The sequence below is a fragment of the Lissotriton vulgaris genome, chromosome 7 (assembly GCF_964263255.1).
Source record: "Lissotriton vulgaris chromosome 7, aLisVul1.2, whole genome shotgun sequence".
NCBI lineage: Eukaryota > Metazoa > Chordata > Amphibia > Caudata > Salamandridae > Lissotriton > Lissotriton vulgaris.
In genome coordinates this window covers 1,588,958,528-1,588,973,741 of record NC_141695.1, presented here as the reverse complement: position 1 = coordinate 1,588,973,741, position 15,214 = coordinate 1,588,958,528, and the positions used below count along the sequence as shown (strand labels likewise).

Genomic DNA, 15,214 nt, shown 5'->3' with positions numbered 1-15,214 from the left:
CATTTGAATTTCTTTTTGATGAACTACAAGAGAAGGGATGCACTTTATGTCAGGAAAAGATCAAAAACTGATATTCAGCACGGTCTTCAAGAAGTAATTTCTGAGAGAAGATTTAACTTCTGTTCCATGCAGATTTGTAAAGGATGTAGATGCAGGGCTTTAAGTGGACCGGGTCTCACCGGTGCTGAGCACCGGCAGTTATTTAAAGGGGACCTCGAAACGTGTCTCTATCGGGCTCAGTTTAGTGACCTAGCACAGGCAGTCCGTATTTTTTCTGGACTACAGTGACAGCAGGCACATTGATATGCGTGTGCTCACACTGCTCACTTCTCACTAGTGGATAAGTGACGGCATGACGTCATGCCAGGTAAGCGTTGTAGGGAGGGAAAATGTTTTAAAGAGTCATTTTCTCTTTGGATTTCCCTTCTCTTTTTGAGACTCAGGAGCAGCAACATTGTCATGGTGTCACCAGGGCTTTAAGTGGAAGCTTTTTCAATAATATATACAAGCCATAATTGCTGCCTATTTATCTTATGCAACTAACAACCATTGACAAAGCCAATATTCCTGACTTGTATGTATGATGCTACTTAGTGTATCATATCTGGATGCAATGACAAACAGCAAAATACAAGTCGGGCGGCACACTGTGCTTAGCACAGATTTTTAGCTTTGTAAGCCACGCCCTTAATTACATTGGCCCCCTCACCAATAATTTGGATGTGGACCACCCTCAGAGGACCACTCATCTACAGACCCCCCCCCCCCCCGACCACGGGCTCAGTTCAGCGACTCCATCGCCGACCTCACCAGCACCCACGCACTCGCCTCAACGGACTACATCCTCCTCGGTGACCTGAACTTCCACTTCGAGAACAACAACAACGCAAACTCCTCAACACTGATCGACAACTTAGCCAACCTCTGCCTCAGACAACTCGTCACCACACCCACTCACGCCGCTGGCCACACGCTGGACCCCGTCTTCTCCACAGGCTCCCACGTCACCTTCAACCACACCACCTAACTCCACTGGACCGACAACCGCTGCATCCATTTCACCTTCAAGAAACCAACCACACACCACCACACCCAAAAGCTACCTCGCCGCTGCTGGAGCAAAGTCACCGATGACCAGCTGATCACCACCCTCCCCCAGAACCCCCTCACCGACCCGGACGCCGCAGCCCGCAAACTCAGACAGTGGATCGAAGACTGCGCCAACACCCTCGCCCGCTCAAGAAACCATCCAACAACCACACCAGCAAAAGAGCCACCTGGTTCACCGACCAGCTCCAGACCTCCAAACGCGCATGCCGGAAACCGGAGAAGACGTGGCTCCACGAACGCACACCGGACAACTACGCAGCCCACAAGGACGCCACACGCAGACATCACCACCTCATCAGAATAGGCAAGAGATCCTCCTTCAAAAACCGCCTGGACAACAACACACACAACAGCAAAGAGCTCTTCAGCATCGTAAAGGAACTCTCCAACCCCAACCCCAGCACCAACACCAACACCAACGACATCCCGCCCTCACAAGAACTGTGCGACTCACTAGCCATCTTCTTCCACCGCAAGATCGCGGACATCCACAACAGCTTCAACACCACGACCGCCCCCACCACGCCAGTCGCCACCTCCCCTGCAAACACCACCAGCGCCAACCGCCTGACCTCCTGGGCCAACATCAATGACGACGAGACAAGCAAGGTCATGAGCTCCATCCACTCAAGGAAGGTCATCAACATCTCCTTCAAAACAGCGACATTCCCGGAAAGCTGGAAGCACGCCGAAATCAACACCCTCCTCAAGAAGCCCAAAGCGGACCCCAAGGACCTCAAGAATTTCCGGCCCATCTCCCTGCTCCCGTTCCCGGCAAAGGTCGTCGAGAAAATAGTCAACATGCAATTGGCCCGCCACCTGGAAGACAACAACATCTTAGACCCATCCCAATCCGGATTCAGACGCAACCACAGCACCGAGACAGCCCTCCTCGCCGCCACAGACGACATCAGGTGCCAACTAGACAACGGCGAAACATCAGCCCTCACCCTCCTGGACCTTTCAGCCGCATTCGACACGGTATGCCATCACACTCTAAAAACACGCCTCCTAGAAGCCAGAATCCAAGAGAAGGCAGAACCCAGAGAGTCCGCCTCCCACCCTTCTGATTCGAAGCCACCAACATAATTTGCAGCATCCCCTAGGGCTCATCCCTCAGCCAGACGCTGTTCAACATCTACATGGCCCCCCTCACACAAATGGCCCGCCATCACAACCTCAACATCATCTCCTACACCGACGACACCCAACTCATCCTCTCCCTCACCAAGGATCCATTCACCACAAAACCAACCTCCACAACGGAATGAAGGCCGTCGCCGCCTGGATGAGGAGCAGCCGGCTGAAGCTGAACTCAGACAAGACTGAGGTCCTCACCCTTGGACCCACCCCCTCAGCCTGGGATGACTCCTGGTGGCCGACCACAATGGGAACAGCACCAACACCCAACGACCATGCACGCAACCTAGGCTTCATCCTCGACTCCTCCCTCTCCATGTCCAAACAGGTCAACGCTGTCTCTTCCTCCTGCTACAACACCCTCTGCATGCTCCGCAGGATCCACAAGTGGATCCCAACCGAAACAAGAAGAACGGTTACACATGCCCTCGTCAGCAGCAGACTGGACTACGGCAACGCACTCAAAGCAGGAATCCCAGTCAAACATCTACGTCGACTTCAACACATCCAAAACGCCCCCGCCCGACTGATCGTCAATGTCCCCTGCTGCAACCACATCACCCCCACCTGAGCAACCTACATTGGCTCCCCGTCGACAAGAGGATCACCTTCAAGCTCCTCACACACGCACACAAAGCACTCCACAACGCCGGACCAGCCTACCTGAACAGCAGAATCAGCTTCCACACCCCGCACTCAGCTTAAAAACCCCCACCTGCCAGCCTCGCCGTCGCCGTACAACCTCCGGCGGCAGATCCTTCTCCTATCTCACCGCAAGGACCTGGAACACCCTTCCTACCCACATACGACAGACCCAAGACCTACTCGCATTCAGAAGACTCCTCAAGACCTGGCTCTTCGAACAGTAGCAGCTCCCCCCCCCAGCGCCATGAAACCCTCAAGGGTAAGTAGCACGCTTTACAAGTATTATGATTGATTGATTCAAGATCACTTCCTCAGTTCTACGAACCATCTAAAGCACCCTGTTCCTCACACATTAGGACAAACGGACCTATTGTACTTAAGCTTATATTAAGTACCCTCACGCAGGCAAACAGCTGCACAACTATAAAGGATAAACAGGTAGAAGCGCATCTGGTGGGTATTGTAGGCTGAAACTTTAACCCTTCCATTAGTACAGAAATGCAGCAGAGCCCTATGTGCACCTAAATAGTGCAGGTTGGGACAGTGTTGGTATAAGCTCCACCAGGCGCTGGGCTCCTACTATTTACAGTGCCCCTAACAGGAGCACAGTCCTAGGCTACGAATTATGCAGCTGCAAGTCCTGGTTCACCATAGCCATTGGTTTAAAAGCCCAATCTGGGGCTGTGCATGATACAAACGGTCAGGGTTTTACATGTACATAGCTTTTGCAACTAACTTGGATACGTTTAAAATTCGAGCACTTAACAGTAAAATCAGGATATCTTATTTTGGATATATTTGGTGAGCTCTCTACTTCCACCGGTCTAAGTATCATTCACATTTTGCTTCAGCCCACAACAGTCTAAAACAAGGCGCAATGGGTCACCTCACTTTATTCATTGTCCATCTTCACTGTTCAGACCGCATTTTGCTATTGCACATGTACAGATCCACCTATAACAAGTCCACTTCCGTGCCAGGAATGGTAGAATCTGTACTTTCGTTTTATGGGTTTTTTTAATTTAATTTTGCAATGACTTATACTTTACTTCTTTTTGTAAACGTGCTGGGTATTTTAAATTGCAATATGTTTACTTGTTGATTACTTTTACACCTTTCATTTCTATTGCATATGGTTGGGAAAAAATACAAGAAATGGCTCACTTGCCAAGGCAGATCAATGGGTTTTTGCTGATGCTTGTTTTCATATGCTTACTCCTTCATGCATAAAAGCAGTCTTCAGCAGCCTAAGGTGCTAATTTAAAAAAAAAAAATTACATAGTTCTTTAAAAAGTTCCCGGTCCACTGAGTAATCAAGATATAGGTTTGATTTGCAATGGTGTAACCTGAAGCAAAATCTTGGTCCTTCCTGGGAGATTTTGGGCAAAAACTAACTTCTGGCAGTGGAGATTTGGATCTGGGGTGATTTGGCTGTTAATTCGGCCATGTTATACATTTGATTGAAAGGAACTCTGCTTCAAACTGCAACGTTGCATAATATAACAAAAAAATAAAATCACAATTTGCGTAGTTGTGCCAAATACAATTCCAATTACATGTTTCCACCTTTTACTGCCTCATGTGCTGGTTACAAATATCGGACATTGATCGGTCCTCAAAAACCACACTAGTCTCCTATACCACCTCACGTTCTAGATGCCACTATTTTGATAAGATCTGATCAGTAAAGTACTCCGCTGAGGTCAGAAATTGCCTATGCTGTGCACACACTGCACCACATTACCCAACATCCGTTCTCATTCGTGTAATGTAAGGCAAATGACCTAGATCTCTTTCCTTTGGTGGAGAAAGGAAGGTAGAAGGTCTCTGAGCAGTGTGTGAAAAGGGTACATGTAGTAACACAAAGTCGAAAACGAACCAAGCTAACTGTAGGCTCTATAAAATAAAATCAACAATAGAGTTTTGTACCCTCTGGAAGCCCACAGAGGGAGGGTTAGTAAAATAGGAGAAACTTCAGACAGGGGCTACTTAATTTCATATACTCAATATTACAGGTGTACCACCTCGGAAGATGGGTGGCACATTTCTTCAGAAACCCTTAAACAATTCAAATGAAGCAACACAGAAAAAAGAATTCTAAGAAACAGATAAAAATAGTTATAAGCTCGAGTGTATTTTTAAAAGTGGCTTTGTCAGCCAACGAGACACATCTATAAACAATCCCTGGCACAAATTGTCCTGTCCAGGGCTGGTCACTATGATACAGCTGGCAACAGAAGCATACAGACGCCTCTTTCCTACATGTACTCATATTCAGGTATAGGTTGTGTAGAGGAAAACACATGTTCTCCATTGCTGGAGGTGGACACACGAACGGCCCTATTCCTGGAGGTGCACACATGGGGTGAAGGTCTTAAAAGAGCTTATACTATGTCAAAAATCAGAAGATGAGCTGAGCAGTCAGATATTGTGGGTCCCCATCATGTAAGGTGGTTAAACCCCCTGTCTTTGGAGAGTATGTACTGTGGGTGAAGGTTTAAGGAAATCCATGGTGTGACAAATGATGACATGAGTAAAGGAGTCACATTTTGTCTGTTCCAACGACGAAGGAACCCATCCTGCAAGTTCTAGTTCTGAAGGTATAGATGGTGTTATCCCTGGTTCTGGAGATGCACACTATCTGGTTAACAGTTTGAGGGAGCATACACTCTAAGAAAGTCAGAGAGCTAAGATATTGTGGGCCCTTGTTATGAGGGTGCACACACTTCCTCGAGGACAGAGGAAGAAAGAAAGGTGCTAGTAATCCACACACATTGGGCTACCTTGTTGAAACTGCTATCCTAAGCTCTGAAGCAGAAGAGATTGAATGTGGTTTCTTGTCGTAATCTTAGCCATACTGTATTAAAACATCGCCAAACATAAAAATAGTGGCCCAAGTATCATCTATAAAAATATCGCCCCATAGGGGTTAATAATAAAATTCATCTACACCACCTGAAATTATACTTTTGCAAATCATAAGAGGAAGGAAGTATGAGGTGGGTAGGGTAGGGAGGTGATTGAAAGATAAAAGGAGAAACGAAAGGATGGAGAAACAGTGATACATCATAAGGCGAAGGAGTTTAAAAAAGAAGGGGATAGCAAAGGAAAACAAGACCAAGAAAAGGATGATCTGATATGAGGGAGCAAGGAGGAACTGGGGAATGCCAGCTTTCTTGGTACAATACAAATTCTTAAATCTGTATATTATGAGTGTACCTTTAGAAATGCTATAAACGCTTTTTGGGTTGTGGTCAATTTATTACAGGAATTGTGCTAGCAAATTCCCCATTTTACCACATTGAAAAATAAAAACTCATGGAGGACTCCTCAAACTCTCCTTGCAAAAGTCAAGCTTCTCCTATCTTGAATGCAGGTTAGCTCTCCCCACCCCCTTTTTAAAGTACACCTCTTGCCAATGGTGGCACCAAAGGCAAAAGGAAGAAAGGCTTATGGTACAGCCATCTTTACTGTGGTTAACAACTTTATTTTATACGTCATCAACACAGCTTTGCCCACCATTATACACATGGCTCTATCACTTACCACATAGCTGAACAAACACTGGTTTACAATCCAGCATTGATAAGTTTACTATGACATGATCAGACCATCTGTCAGATACCCACATACCAAACTCAAATCTTTCCACAACTGATATACCCCCGGCCACTCCTTCTCCAACCAAACATAGAGATCTACAAGTAAAGCTCCACACAGTTTAAGTTCTTCAAAGTCACGATAGTGGTACCTGTGCCATGCAAATACTGGATACAATAACATATAATGTGGAAATGCCAAACATGAAAAAGAATTGTGCTAAGAAGAAAACCGACAGAGCTACTTCAAACAGTAAAAAACGAAAAAAGATGTCACCTTGAAGTGAAGGTACTCAACCAACCTGATTTGCTTCCAGACACAAAAAGAATCTTCTCTCTCAACGGAATGCCATTTACTAGCTTCACTTCAGAAGGGCCAGGAGCTTCAAAAACAAAATATGCAAATAAGCAAAGGCGGCATTAAACACTTTACAATTTATAGGGCGCTATACTGCATCTCCAGTACCTTCAGTAGTATCTGGCTGGGTGATGGTTTCTGCGGCCTTGGATTTTTTGGATTTCTGAAAAGACAAACGCAGTAACAGAGTTGATTAGTCTCGGGATACATATATTTCGTCACACAGTTTCTCTGTTCAGTGATCTTCCCTTCATTAAGCATCCCACACTCAGATGCATCCTAGAACGTAGCAAGGGGCATTGTATATAACTGTACCCAAATGCCCGCAATCAAGAGATGTCTGCGATGCAGTACAACCTTCACAAATGTAAAAGCATGAGTAATATAGATCTATAGATATATGAATCACAAAAACATGGAAAAGACTATATAATTAAGGGGTTGACAAAATAGACTCCAAACAGTACAAACATGGTGGGAGAATATCAAATGTCCGTTTAATATTTGGTTCATTCCCAGAACTTCATTAGGAGTAACTGTATAGCATAAACAGTGCGATATTAGGCACAATATTAGTTGGAAACGAGTATATCGCATTATCTTTCTAAATTTTCAAAGGTTTGAATGACACCGTAGGGAGGTTTCTGTGTTGATATGATATTGTATTGCCTCTTGTGCTTGGTGATGCTTACAATTTTGTTTCTGAAACAAATTAGACTCTAACAAATGATTACAACAAGAAACACCGAACACACCTATTTGGAAAACCGACGTGTTTCAGCCTATGCTCGAAAGGAGGGATGCAATACCACAGAGACGGTTATTGTTACGTGTCTTCTATGCAGTAGTAATGCAGGAGTTAAAACCCGTATCTATCGCCACTTCCGGCCTTCTGCCAAACAGTGCATGACTTGCTGGCTGTTGTGCCAACAGGAGTAGGCAAGATGTAATGATGTATCTGCAATACCCATTTTTTTGCGGTCTTGGAAGTGAGGATCAAATCTACCCCTCCCGCCTTTCCAATTCGATTAACTTTGGAGGCACTGTGGTCAACCACTCAAGTAGGTAAGGTATTCAATTGTGTAAAAGTGTTTTTTTTCCACCATTTATAACTTCGAGACATGATTGGTGGCACTGCCAGGCTGCAGCTGTGGTGCTATTGGGTCTGCTCAGTGGTGTCCGAGAGTGGAAAAGAGGTCCAGCTGGCATCAGATGCTCCTTTTTGGGGCTGCGCTGCTTAGCAATTGGGCCCAGGTAGTCCCTGCAGAACCTGAAATCCTATTAGTGTAAGTCTTCAGGTTTCTATCATCGGCTGTCTTACTTAATATGGAAGAGATCTTATATGCTCCAGGGCAGATCTTTGTGAACAAAGCCCAATGGAGCTTAACATGCTGCAAATTCTCTGGCTGCACACGGAGATTGCTCACCACATATCTCCCCCGTCTTTCGCATCCCAATCTTCCACAACCAAACACACTTCAGAGAAGAAAGGCTGCACATCCCTATCTTTCACAACCACGCATACTTCTGTGAAGCCGGACTGAACATTCCAATGTTTCCACAGCACACTTTGTGAAGCGAGGCTGCCCATCCCTATCTTACACTACCATGCACACTTCTGTGAAGCAAGGCGGCACATCCCAATCTTACACAACCATGCACACTTCTGTGAAGCAAGGCTGCACATCCCAATTTTCAACAGCCCCGTACACTTATGTGAAACAAGACTGCACATCAAAATCTTCCACAACCATGCGCATTTCTGTGAAGCAAGGCTTCACATCTAAATCTTCCACAGCGACTCACACCTCTGTGTAGCAAGGCTGCACATCCCAATCTTCCACAACCATGCCCACTTCTGTGAAAAAAGGCTGCACATCCCAATCTTCTACAATCACACATACTTCTGTGAAACAAGGCTGCACAAACTCAATCTTCCACAACCATGCACACATCTGTGAAACTAAGCTGCACATCCCAATCTTCCACCACCATACATAATTGATTCAAACTACTAAGCACGTCTTTCCATCCAAAAGTCAGCACAGCGTTGCTAATAAGTAAATCACAATAAAGACAAGTAACATGTCCACATTGAGCTTTGCTTTTCTCTTTCTCACAATTTCTGAATTAAAACAAACATCAAGTGTAAAAATTAAAAATCACCAGCTTGACGAGGGTTGGGGAAGGGGATGGTGATGAGGGTCGCATCCGCGGCGACGCCTAAGATGACTGCCTAAATTCGGAGCTCCCTGTCGCATCTGGAACGCTGTTGCTGATATGCAGCCTTCGCTACCCTGAATTCTGGAAACCGGCAGGTAAGCGCATCGGAACATCTCCTGCACAGAAGGACAGCTTTTTGGTCTGGTTCTTGGTTCCTTCACTCTATTATGGGCGCCTGAGCTTCGTGCCTGCATTGCGGCCACCCTTTTTTTTCCCTCTTGCACTGGTCTCCTTTATATGTGGTAGTTTTTTTCTTTTTTTTTTCTTCATGCTATTGGACATTTCCTGTATCATTTGCTCTGAGCCTTATTGGTCTGCAAGAACTTTCCTACGCTTTTTTCACCATTTGGTTGGCTGTTTTTTTCTGCAGTAGGAGCAGTGATTTAGGGAGGTCTCTGCATATTTGCTTTTGGCTGCATAATTTGTTGCGTATTTTAAATTGACTTATGGGCAGAAGTGAAGGTTTATTGCATTCAGATAAGAACTGCGTTGCCAATTTACCCAAGTCTGACACTTCCTCTACTGTGCCCTAAATGGATTGTTCACACTCTACTAATGTTATGGCTCAGTCCTCCTCCTCTCTGTCTACACCTCTGCCCTTGTCATCTTCCAAGATGCAAGCAAAATCTACCGCTAATAAACGCTTCAAACAAGACCCTCCTTCTCCACCTAAATCTCTTTCTCCTGCATCTTTAGATACTGTTCTGAAGGAGATACGTGCATTGTGACCATTTGTTGAAGAGATTTGCACTCGATTATAAGTGCTGGACAATAGGTGGTCGTCTATGGATTCTTGTCTTTACTTGGTGTAACAGTACATTAGTGACATCCAAGATGCAGCTGTAAAAGTTGTGACATTGGAGAAAGAGATCTCATTGCTTAAAAAGTAAGCTGGAGATCTTGAAAACAGCAACAGGTGCAATAGCTTTCGTCTATTTGGTCTTCCGAAGGGTCTTGAAGGGACTGATCCAGTTACTTTTTTCACTTCCTCTTTTTCAAAGCTTCTAGATCTTCCGGCATCGACTAATTTGAATATCCAGCAAGCTCACAGACTGGGTCCTCGCCTGTCTTCCACATCATCTCCTTCAAAACCTTGTGGAGTGAGTCTTCTCTTTTTGCAATTCACTGATCTTCTCCAAGTGTTAAATGCAGCCAAGATTTAAAAACATCTTGTTTGGTCTGGTGCAAAATTATTCATTTCCCAATATGTTTCTAAGTGGCGGAAATACTTTCTTGAACTAAGACCTGCGCTAAGGGCCTTACGTGCACAAGATGGACTTTTTCATTCATGTATTTTTAAAGTGACGTTTTAAAATATCATTCTACATTTGATAATCCTGCAGACCTAAGGAAATTCATTCACTCTCATCTAAGTTATTGAGAGAGAGTCCTGGTCCTTCCTCTTTACCTTCACTTTTATACAACAGTTTGTTGTGTTTGTTTTACTAATGTATGCCCATACAGGTTGTACTTCGATGTTTGTTATTTCACTTGTTTGACATTATTTTTCTTCTTTAATTCCTTTGTAGATTGTTTGGACTCTTTGTTGCCCATTTCTCCATTCATCATTTTGGCGTCCTGACGCGATACCTCCTCCCTTGCTGGTTGTGCCATCTTTATCTGTGTGTCACCACTCCTTATTGTTGTCCTTATTTTTCCCTTAAATGGTATGTAGTACAGTTGTCAGTTCAACATGTACTGTCCCTTCTTACTGTGTCTTTTGTCACTTCTTTCCTTTTCCTTTTCTATTTTCCCTCTTTTTCTTCTTATTTTGTTTACTCTAGTATATATTCCCTTCCATACCTACCTATTTTCTACATTCCTTTCCTTTCTTCTCATTACTGATGGTTGTGTAGTTTTTATGTCTTGCTAATGTTTTTCATTTGAGTCGTATCTTGGAATGTGAACAGTTTTATTAATCCTATTAAGAGGCAGAGAATTTTGTCCCACTTGGCTTCCTATAATACTGTATTGGTTATTTTGCACGAAACACATCTTATGGAAGCGGAAGCCATCAAACTTAAACGTAATTGGGTTGCCTTGGTCTTATTCTCTTCTATGTCCACCAAGAAAAATCGAGTAATTATTCTTTGCCATAAAAAGTTTAACCGTTCTGTTTTATATAAAGAAATAGATTCTGAGGGAAGGTGGCTGTTGGGTAAATTACTTATTGATGGTATCTCTCTAACTGTCTTTAATGTTTATGGCCCGAAAACCAGACTACTCATTCTGGCCTAATGTTACAAAAAAAATGCATTCACTATAGAGATTACATTTTTATTTTAGGTAGGGATTACAACCAGATTGTTGATCCATTTCTGGATCGGAAATTCAATGTCCGCTTTTTTTCCCATAATTGTTTTAGACAATTCCTTACCACAATCTCACAAACTCACCTTGTGGATGCCTGGCACTTGTGTAACTCAGATGCAACAGAATTTTCTTTATTTTCACCCCCATGGGTCCTTTACTCGATTGGATTATATTTTTCTTTCTAAGACTTCGTCTCAAAACCTTATTTCTTCTTCACTCGAACGTATTGTTATTTCTGATCATGCTCCGGTTGTTAGTGATTTTGAGTTGCTCCCTCCTATTCCCATGTCCAATAGATGGAGATTTAATAATTCTCTTTTAAAGGTTCCTGCTTTTTCTTCCTCATTCACTTCCTTTGCTGATTAAATGTTTTTATTGAATGAACACCAGATACTTCTTCCCAGCTATTTTGGGATACCTTTAAGGATGTTGCTCGAGGCTTTATTGTTTCCAAAAAAAGAAACCTCTCCTTACCAAGCTCAACATTCTCTTAGCAAACATTAAAAGCTTAGAGCACCAATTCTATACTACTCCTTCTGACACTTCCTTACAGGAGCTTATATCGTGCTAAGATTGAATTTAACACGTCCTCTACTGACAATGACCCTTCTATATTATTACGTAGTAGCGCTCATTATTATGGTCACCGTAATAAGGTAAGTTCCCTTTTGCTAATTATCTTAAGTCACGGTGGGAACATACTGTCATTAAATCCATTCTCTCGATGGATGGAACCCTCAACTTTAAAGACCGGGATATTTTGGAAGCATTCACAACATTTTATACACTGTTATATACCCCGGAGTCTCCAGTCACCATTTCTCTTATTGATACTTATTTTAGTGACATTCCTTCTCCTTTTCAGGATACCTTTAACTTCGCATCTCTTGATTCCGATTTATCACTTGAGGAAATCTCCGAAGCTTTAAATTTTCTTAAAAAAAGCAAAACTCCAGGACCGGATGGTTTTATGGTGGGATTTTATTTGCATTTTTCAAATGCATTACTTTCTAAGCATTTACAACTTTTTCTTTACTTTCATTAAACAGGTAGAGCGGGAGGCACGTTTCAAGAAGCCACTATATGTCCAATTCCTAAAGAGGATTGGGATCCCGCCTATTGTAAGAACTATCGGCCTATCTCTTTGGTAAATGTAGATTATAACATTTTTGAAAAAAAAACTTGCTCTGAGACTTGCACCTAATTGGTAAAGAACAATGTGGATTTCTTAAAGGAGGATTAACTTAAGATAATTCTTGGTTATTCTGCAATGTCTAAAATAGGGCTCCTCATCTTTCTTATTCTATGGCAGCAGTTTCCATTGACACAAACAAAGCTTTTGCCAGAGTTGATTGGTCATGTTTGCTTAAAGCTCTTGCCTAGCATGGATTTGGACATTCTTTCATTTCTCTACTTTATACAAACCCTCATGCATCGGTATTAGTCAATGGACATACCGCCCACTTTTTTCTATTACAACTGGATTTTGGTCAAGGTTGCCCTCTATCACCACTCTTATTTATTTTAGCTTTTTTTTCTCATTCCCGAAATAAATCAATTTCTGGCTTTCACTATGGTGATCAACACCTAAAATTATCAGCTTATGCTGATGATATTCTGCTTTTTATTTCCAATCCAGATGTCTCTATCCCCATTTATAGCAAGAAATTTCTGACTTCTCTTTAGTTTCAGGATACAAAATCAACTCAGGAAAAACAGAGATTCTTCAGATTACCAAATTTTGTGTACAGCAACGTTTTGATTCTATTGGTTTCCTTTGAAACAGTTCTAACATTAAATATCTAGGTATATGCTTTACTAGCTCTATTTTAGAACCCATTACAATACTTAATAGTGTTGAAAAGCTTCTCTCTTCTTGGAACACGTTATTTCTCTAATGGTGGGGACGTCTTGACTCATTTGGAATAATAAGAAACCTGGGGGCCCATTAGGATGGCGGGCGGATTTCCTCCGCCAGGGTAGCGGTGGCCACCGCCACCCTGGCGGAGGCAATCCGCCCGCCATCCTTCCCTGCATTCCCCCCCGCCATATTACGATGGCGGAGGGGAGCGCAGCGGTCGGAAAGACCGCCCGCCTGTTTTCCGCCCCGGTCACATAGCGGCCGGGGCGGAAAAGGGATAACATGGTGGCGGTGTCTATCAGACACCGCCATCCATATTAGAATAGGCATTTCTCAATGCCTTTCCGTGGCGGCAATGCCGCCACGGAAAGGCATGCGGTCTTCACTCTGGGGGGCCCCTATGGGCCCCCAGAGTGACGGGCAAAGGGGGGTGGCACACGGGGGGGTACCTGTGGTACCCCCCTGCATTTGCATAATCGCAGCGGCAGGCACCGCGCGGTGCCTGCCGCTTCGAGTATGCAAATGCGTGCATTTGTTTTTCACATTGTGGCGGGCGGTGCAGTGAGCACCGCCCGCCACAATGTTACTTTGAGGAATGCGCCCGCCACAGTGGCGGGCGCATCCTAATGCCAATGTCGGGACCCCCGCCCTTTAGGCGGGCGGTCCCAATCTCCGTTAGGGTGGCGGGCGGAATGTTTCCGCCCGTTATCCTAATGGACCCCCTAGACTCTCCTTAGCTCATCTTAGGAAATCTTGATCCGATGGAGGGGTCCGCTTTCCTGATTTTCGACTTTATCATAAAGCTTTTTGTCTTCGACAGGCCTCTAAATGGCTCCTTCCGGATTCCGCCCCCTTTTTACCCTTATGGTGTATTATTGACCACTCTTTATTTACACCTTTTTCTGCGAAAAAAAGTTCTTGCTTTTTCTTCAAAGACTTCTGTTACCTCTTCTCCGGTATTTAAGCATACCTGTTCTTTGTTACGCCTTCATTATCAACCCAGGGTTCTTTCTAGAGAGGTTTTTCTCCAATCTCCCCTATGTTATAATTCTCGTATTCTTAATAATAGACCTCTCAATTGGAAGGCTGAGAGACTCAGAGGCATAACTTAGGTTCAGGATTTGTTTGATCGTATGATTCCTGCTCTTTTCCTCAATTTCAGGCTACTTTTCGTTGTCCTCGTTCTTTTTGGTAAAAGTACTCCTTTCTTATGGAGGCCATTCTGGATGTTTTCTATTCTCTTTCAGCATCTGTTGATACCACTCCGGATGGTAGCCTTCTCAAGTTGCTTTCTCTTTTCCCAAAAGCTCCTTTGATACAGAGGATCTATCAGCTCCAAACTCTGAGCGCATTAAAACTAAACTGGAGCTTGCTTGGGAGGCTGACTTGGGGTGTGTTTGGAGAGTTGATCTCCGGGGCAGGATTTGGACTAGAGCACTGAAAATCTCTAGATCTGCATCCACTACTCAAACCATGTTTTTAAATATCATAGGTTATACCACACACCAATATCTACTGCTACTTTTTTTCGTTCAAATAACTCAATGTGTTGGTCCTGTGGTCACCCTTTGGCAGATTTATTTGCCCTCCTACTGATTCATTCTGGAAAAATGTTTGGTCCCGTATTTTGCGCATTTTCAATTTACAATCTCCCTTGTCCGACATATTACTTTTTCTTGGTAGTCTGATATGTAATGATGATGCTGGGATATCCAGCGAACGTATTCTCTGAGACCCTACTAGTACTATGTCCATGCAATTCTCGATCTTAACAATCAATTGTACACTTGTTTTTTTGATTTTTTTATGAATTAGAGAGGAAAATATTTATTGTGCAAACGTCTGAAGAAATTCTGCCTGTATAATTATACCTCTGCACTGCGTGCCACGTTACAACTAGAGACCCTGTATGTTTGCCTGGTGGTGCCCTCCTTCCTTTGCACAGCTTTAAAACCCACAGAGTAG

At 43.8% G+C, this 15,214-nt stretch overlaps 1 protein-coding gene across 2 annotated transcripts in view; it reads right to left on the bottom strand.

Annotated features, from left to right (window-relative positions):
- The window catches only part of RTF2 (replication termination factor 2), a 429,729-nt gene that overhangs the window by 69,366 nt on the left and 345,149 nt on the right, over positions 1-15,214 (bottom strand). For both annotated transcript variants that reach the window (XM_086932494.1, XM_086932495.1), the window contains exons 7-8: positions 6,961-7,015; positions 6,797-6,877 (exon numbers count right to left, since the gene is read on the bottom strand). In XM_086932494.1, the coding sequence (XP_086788620.1) occupies positions 6,797-6,877; positions 6,961-7,015 (136 nt within the window). The remainder of the gene's footprint in view (positions 1-6,796; positions 6,878-6,960; positions 7,016-15,214) is intronic.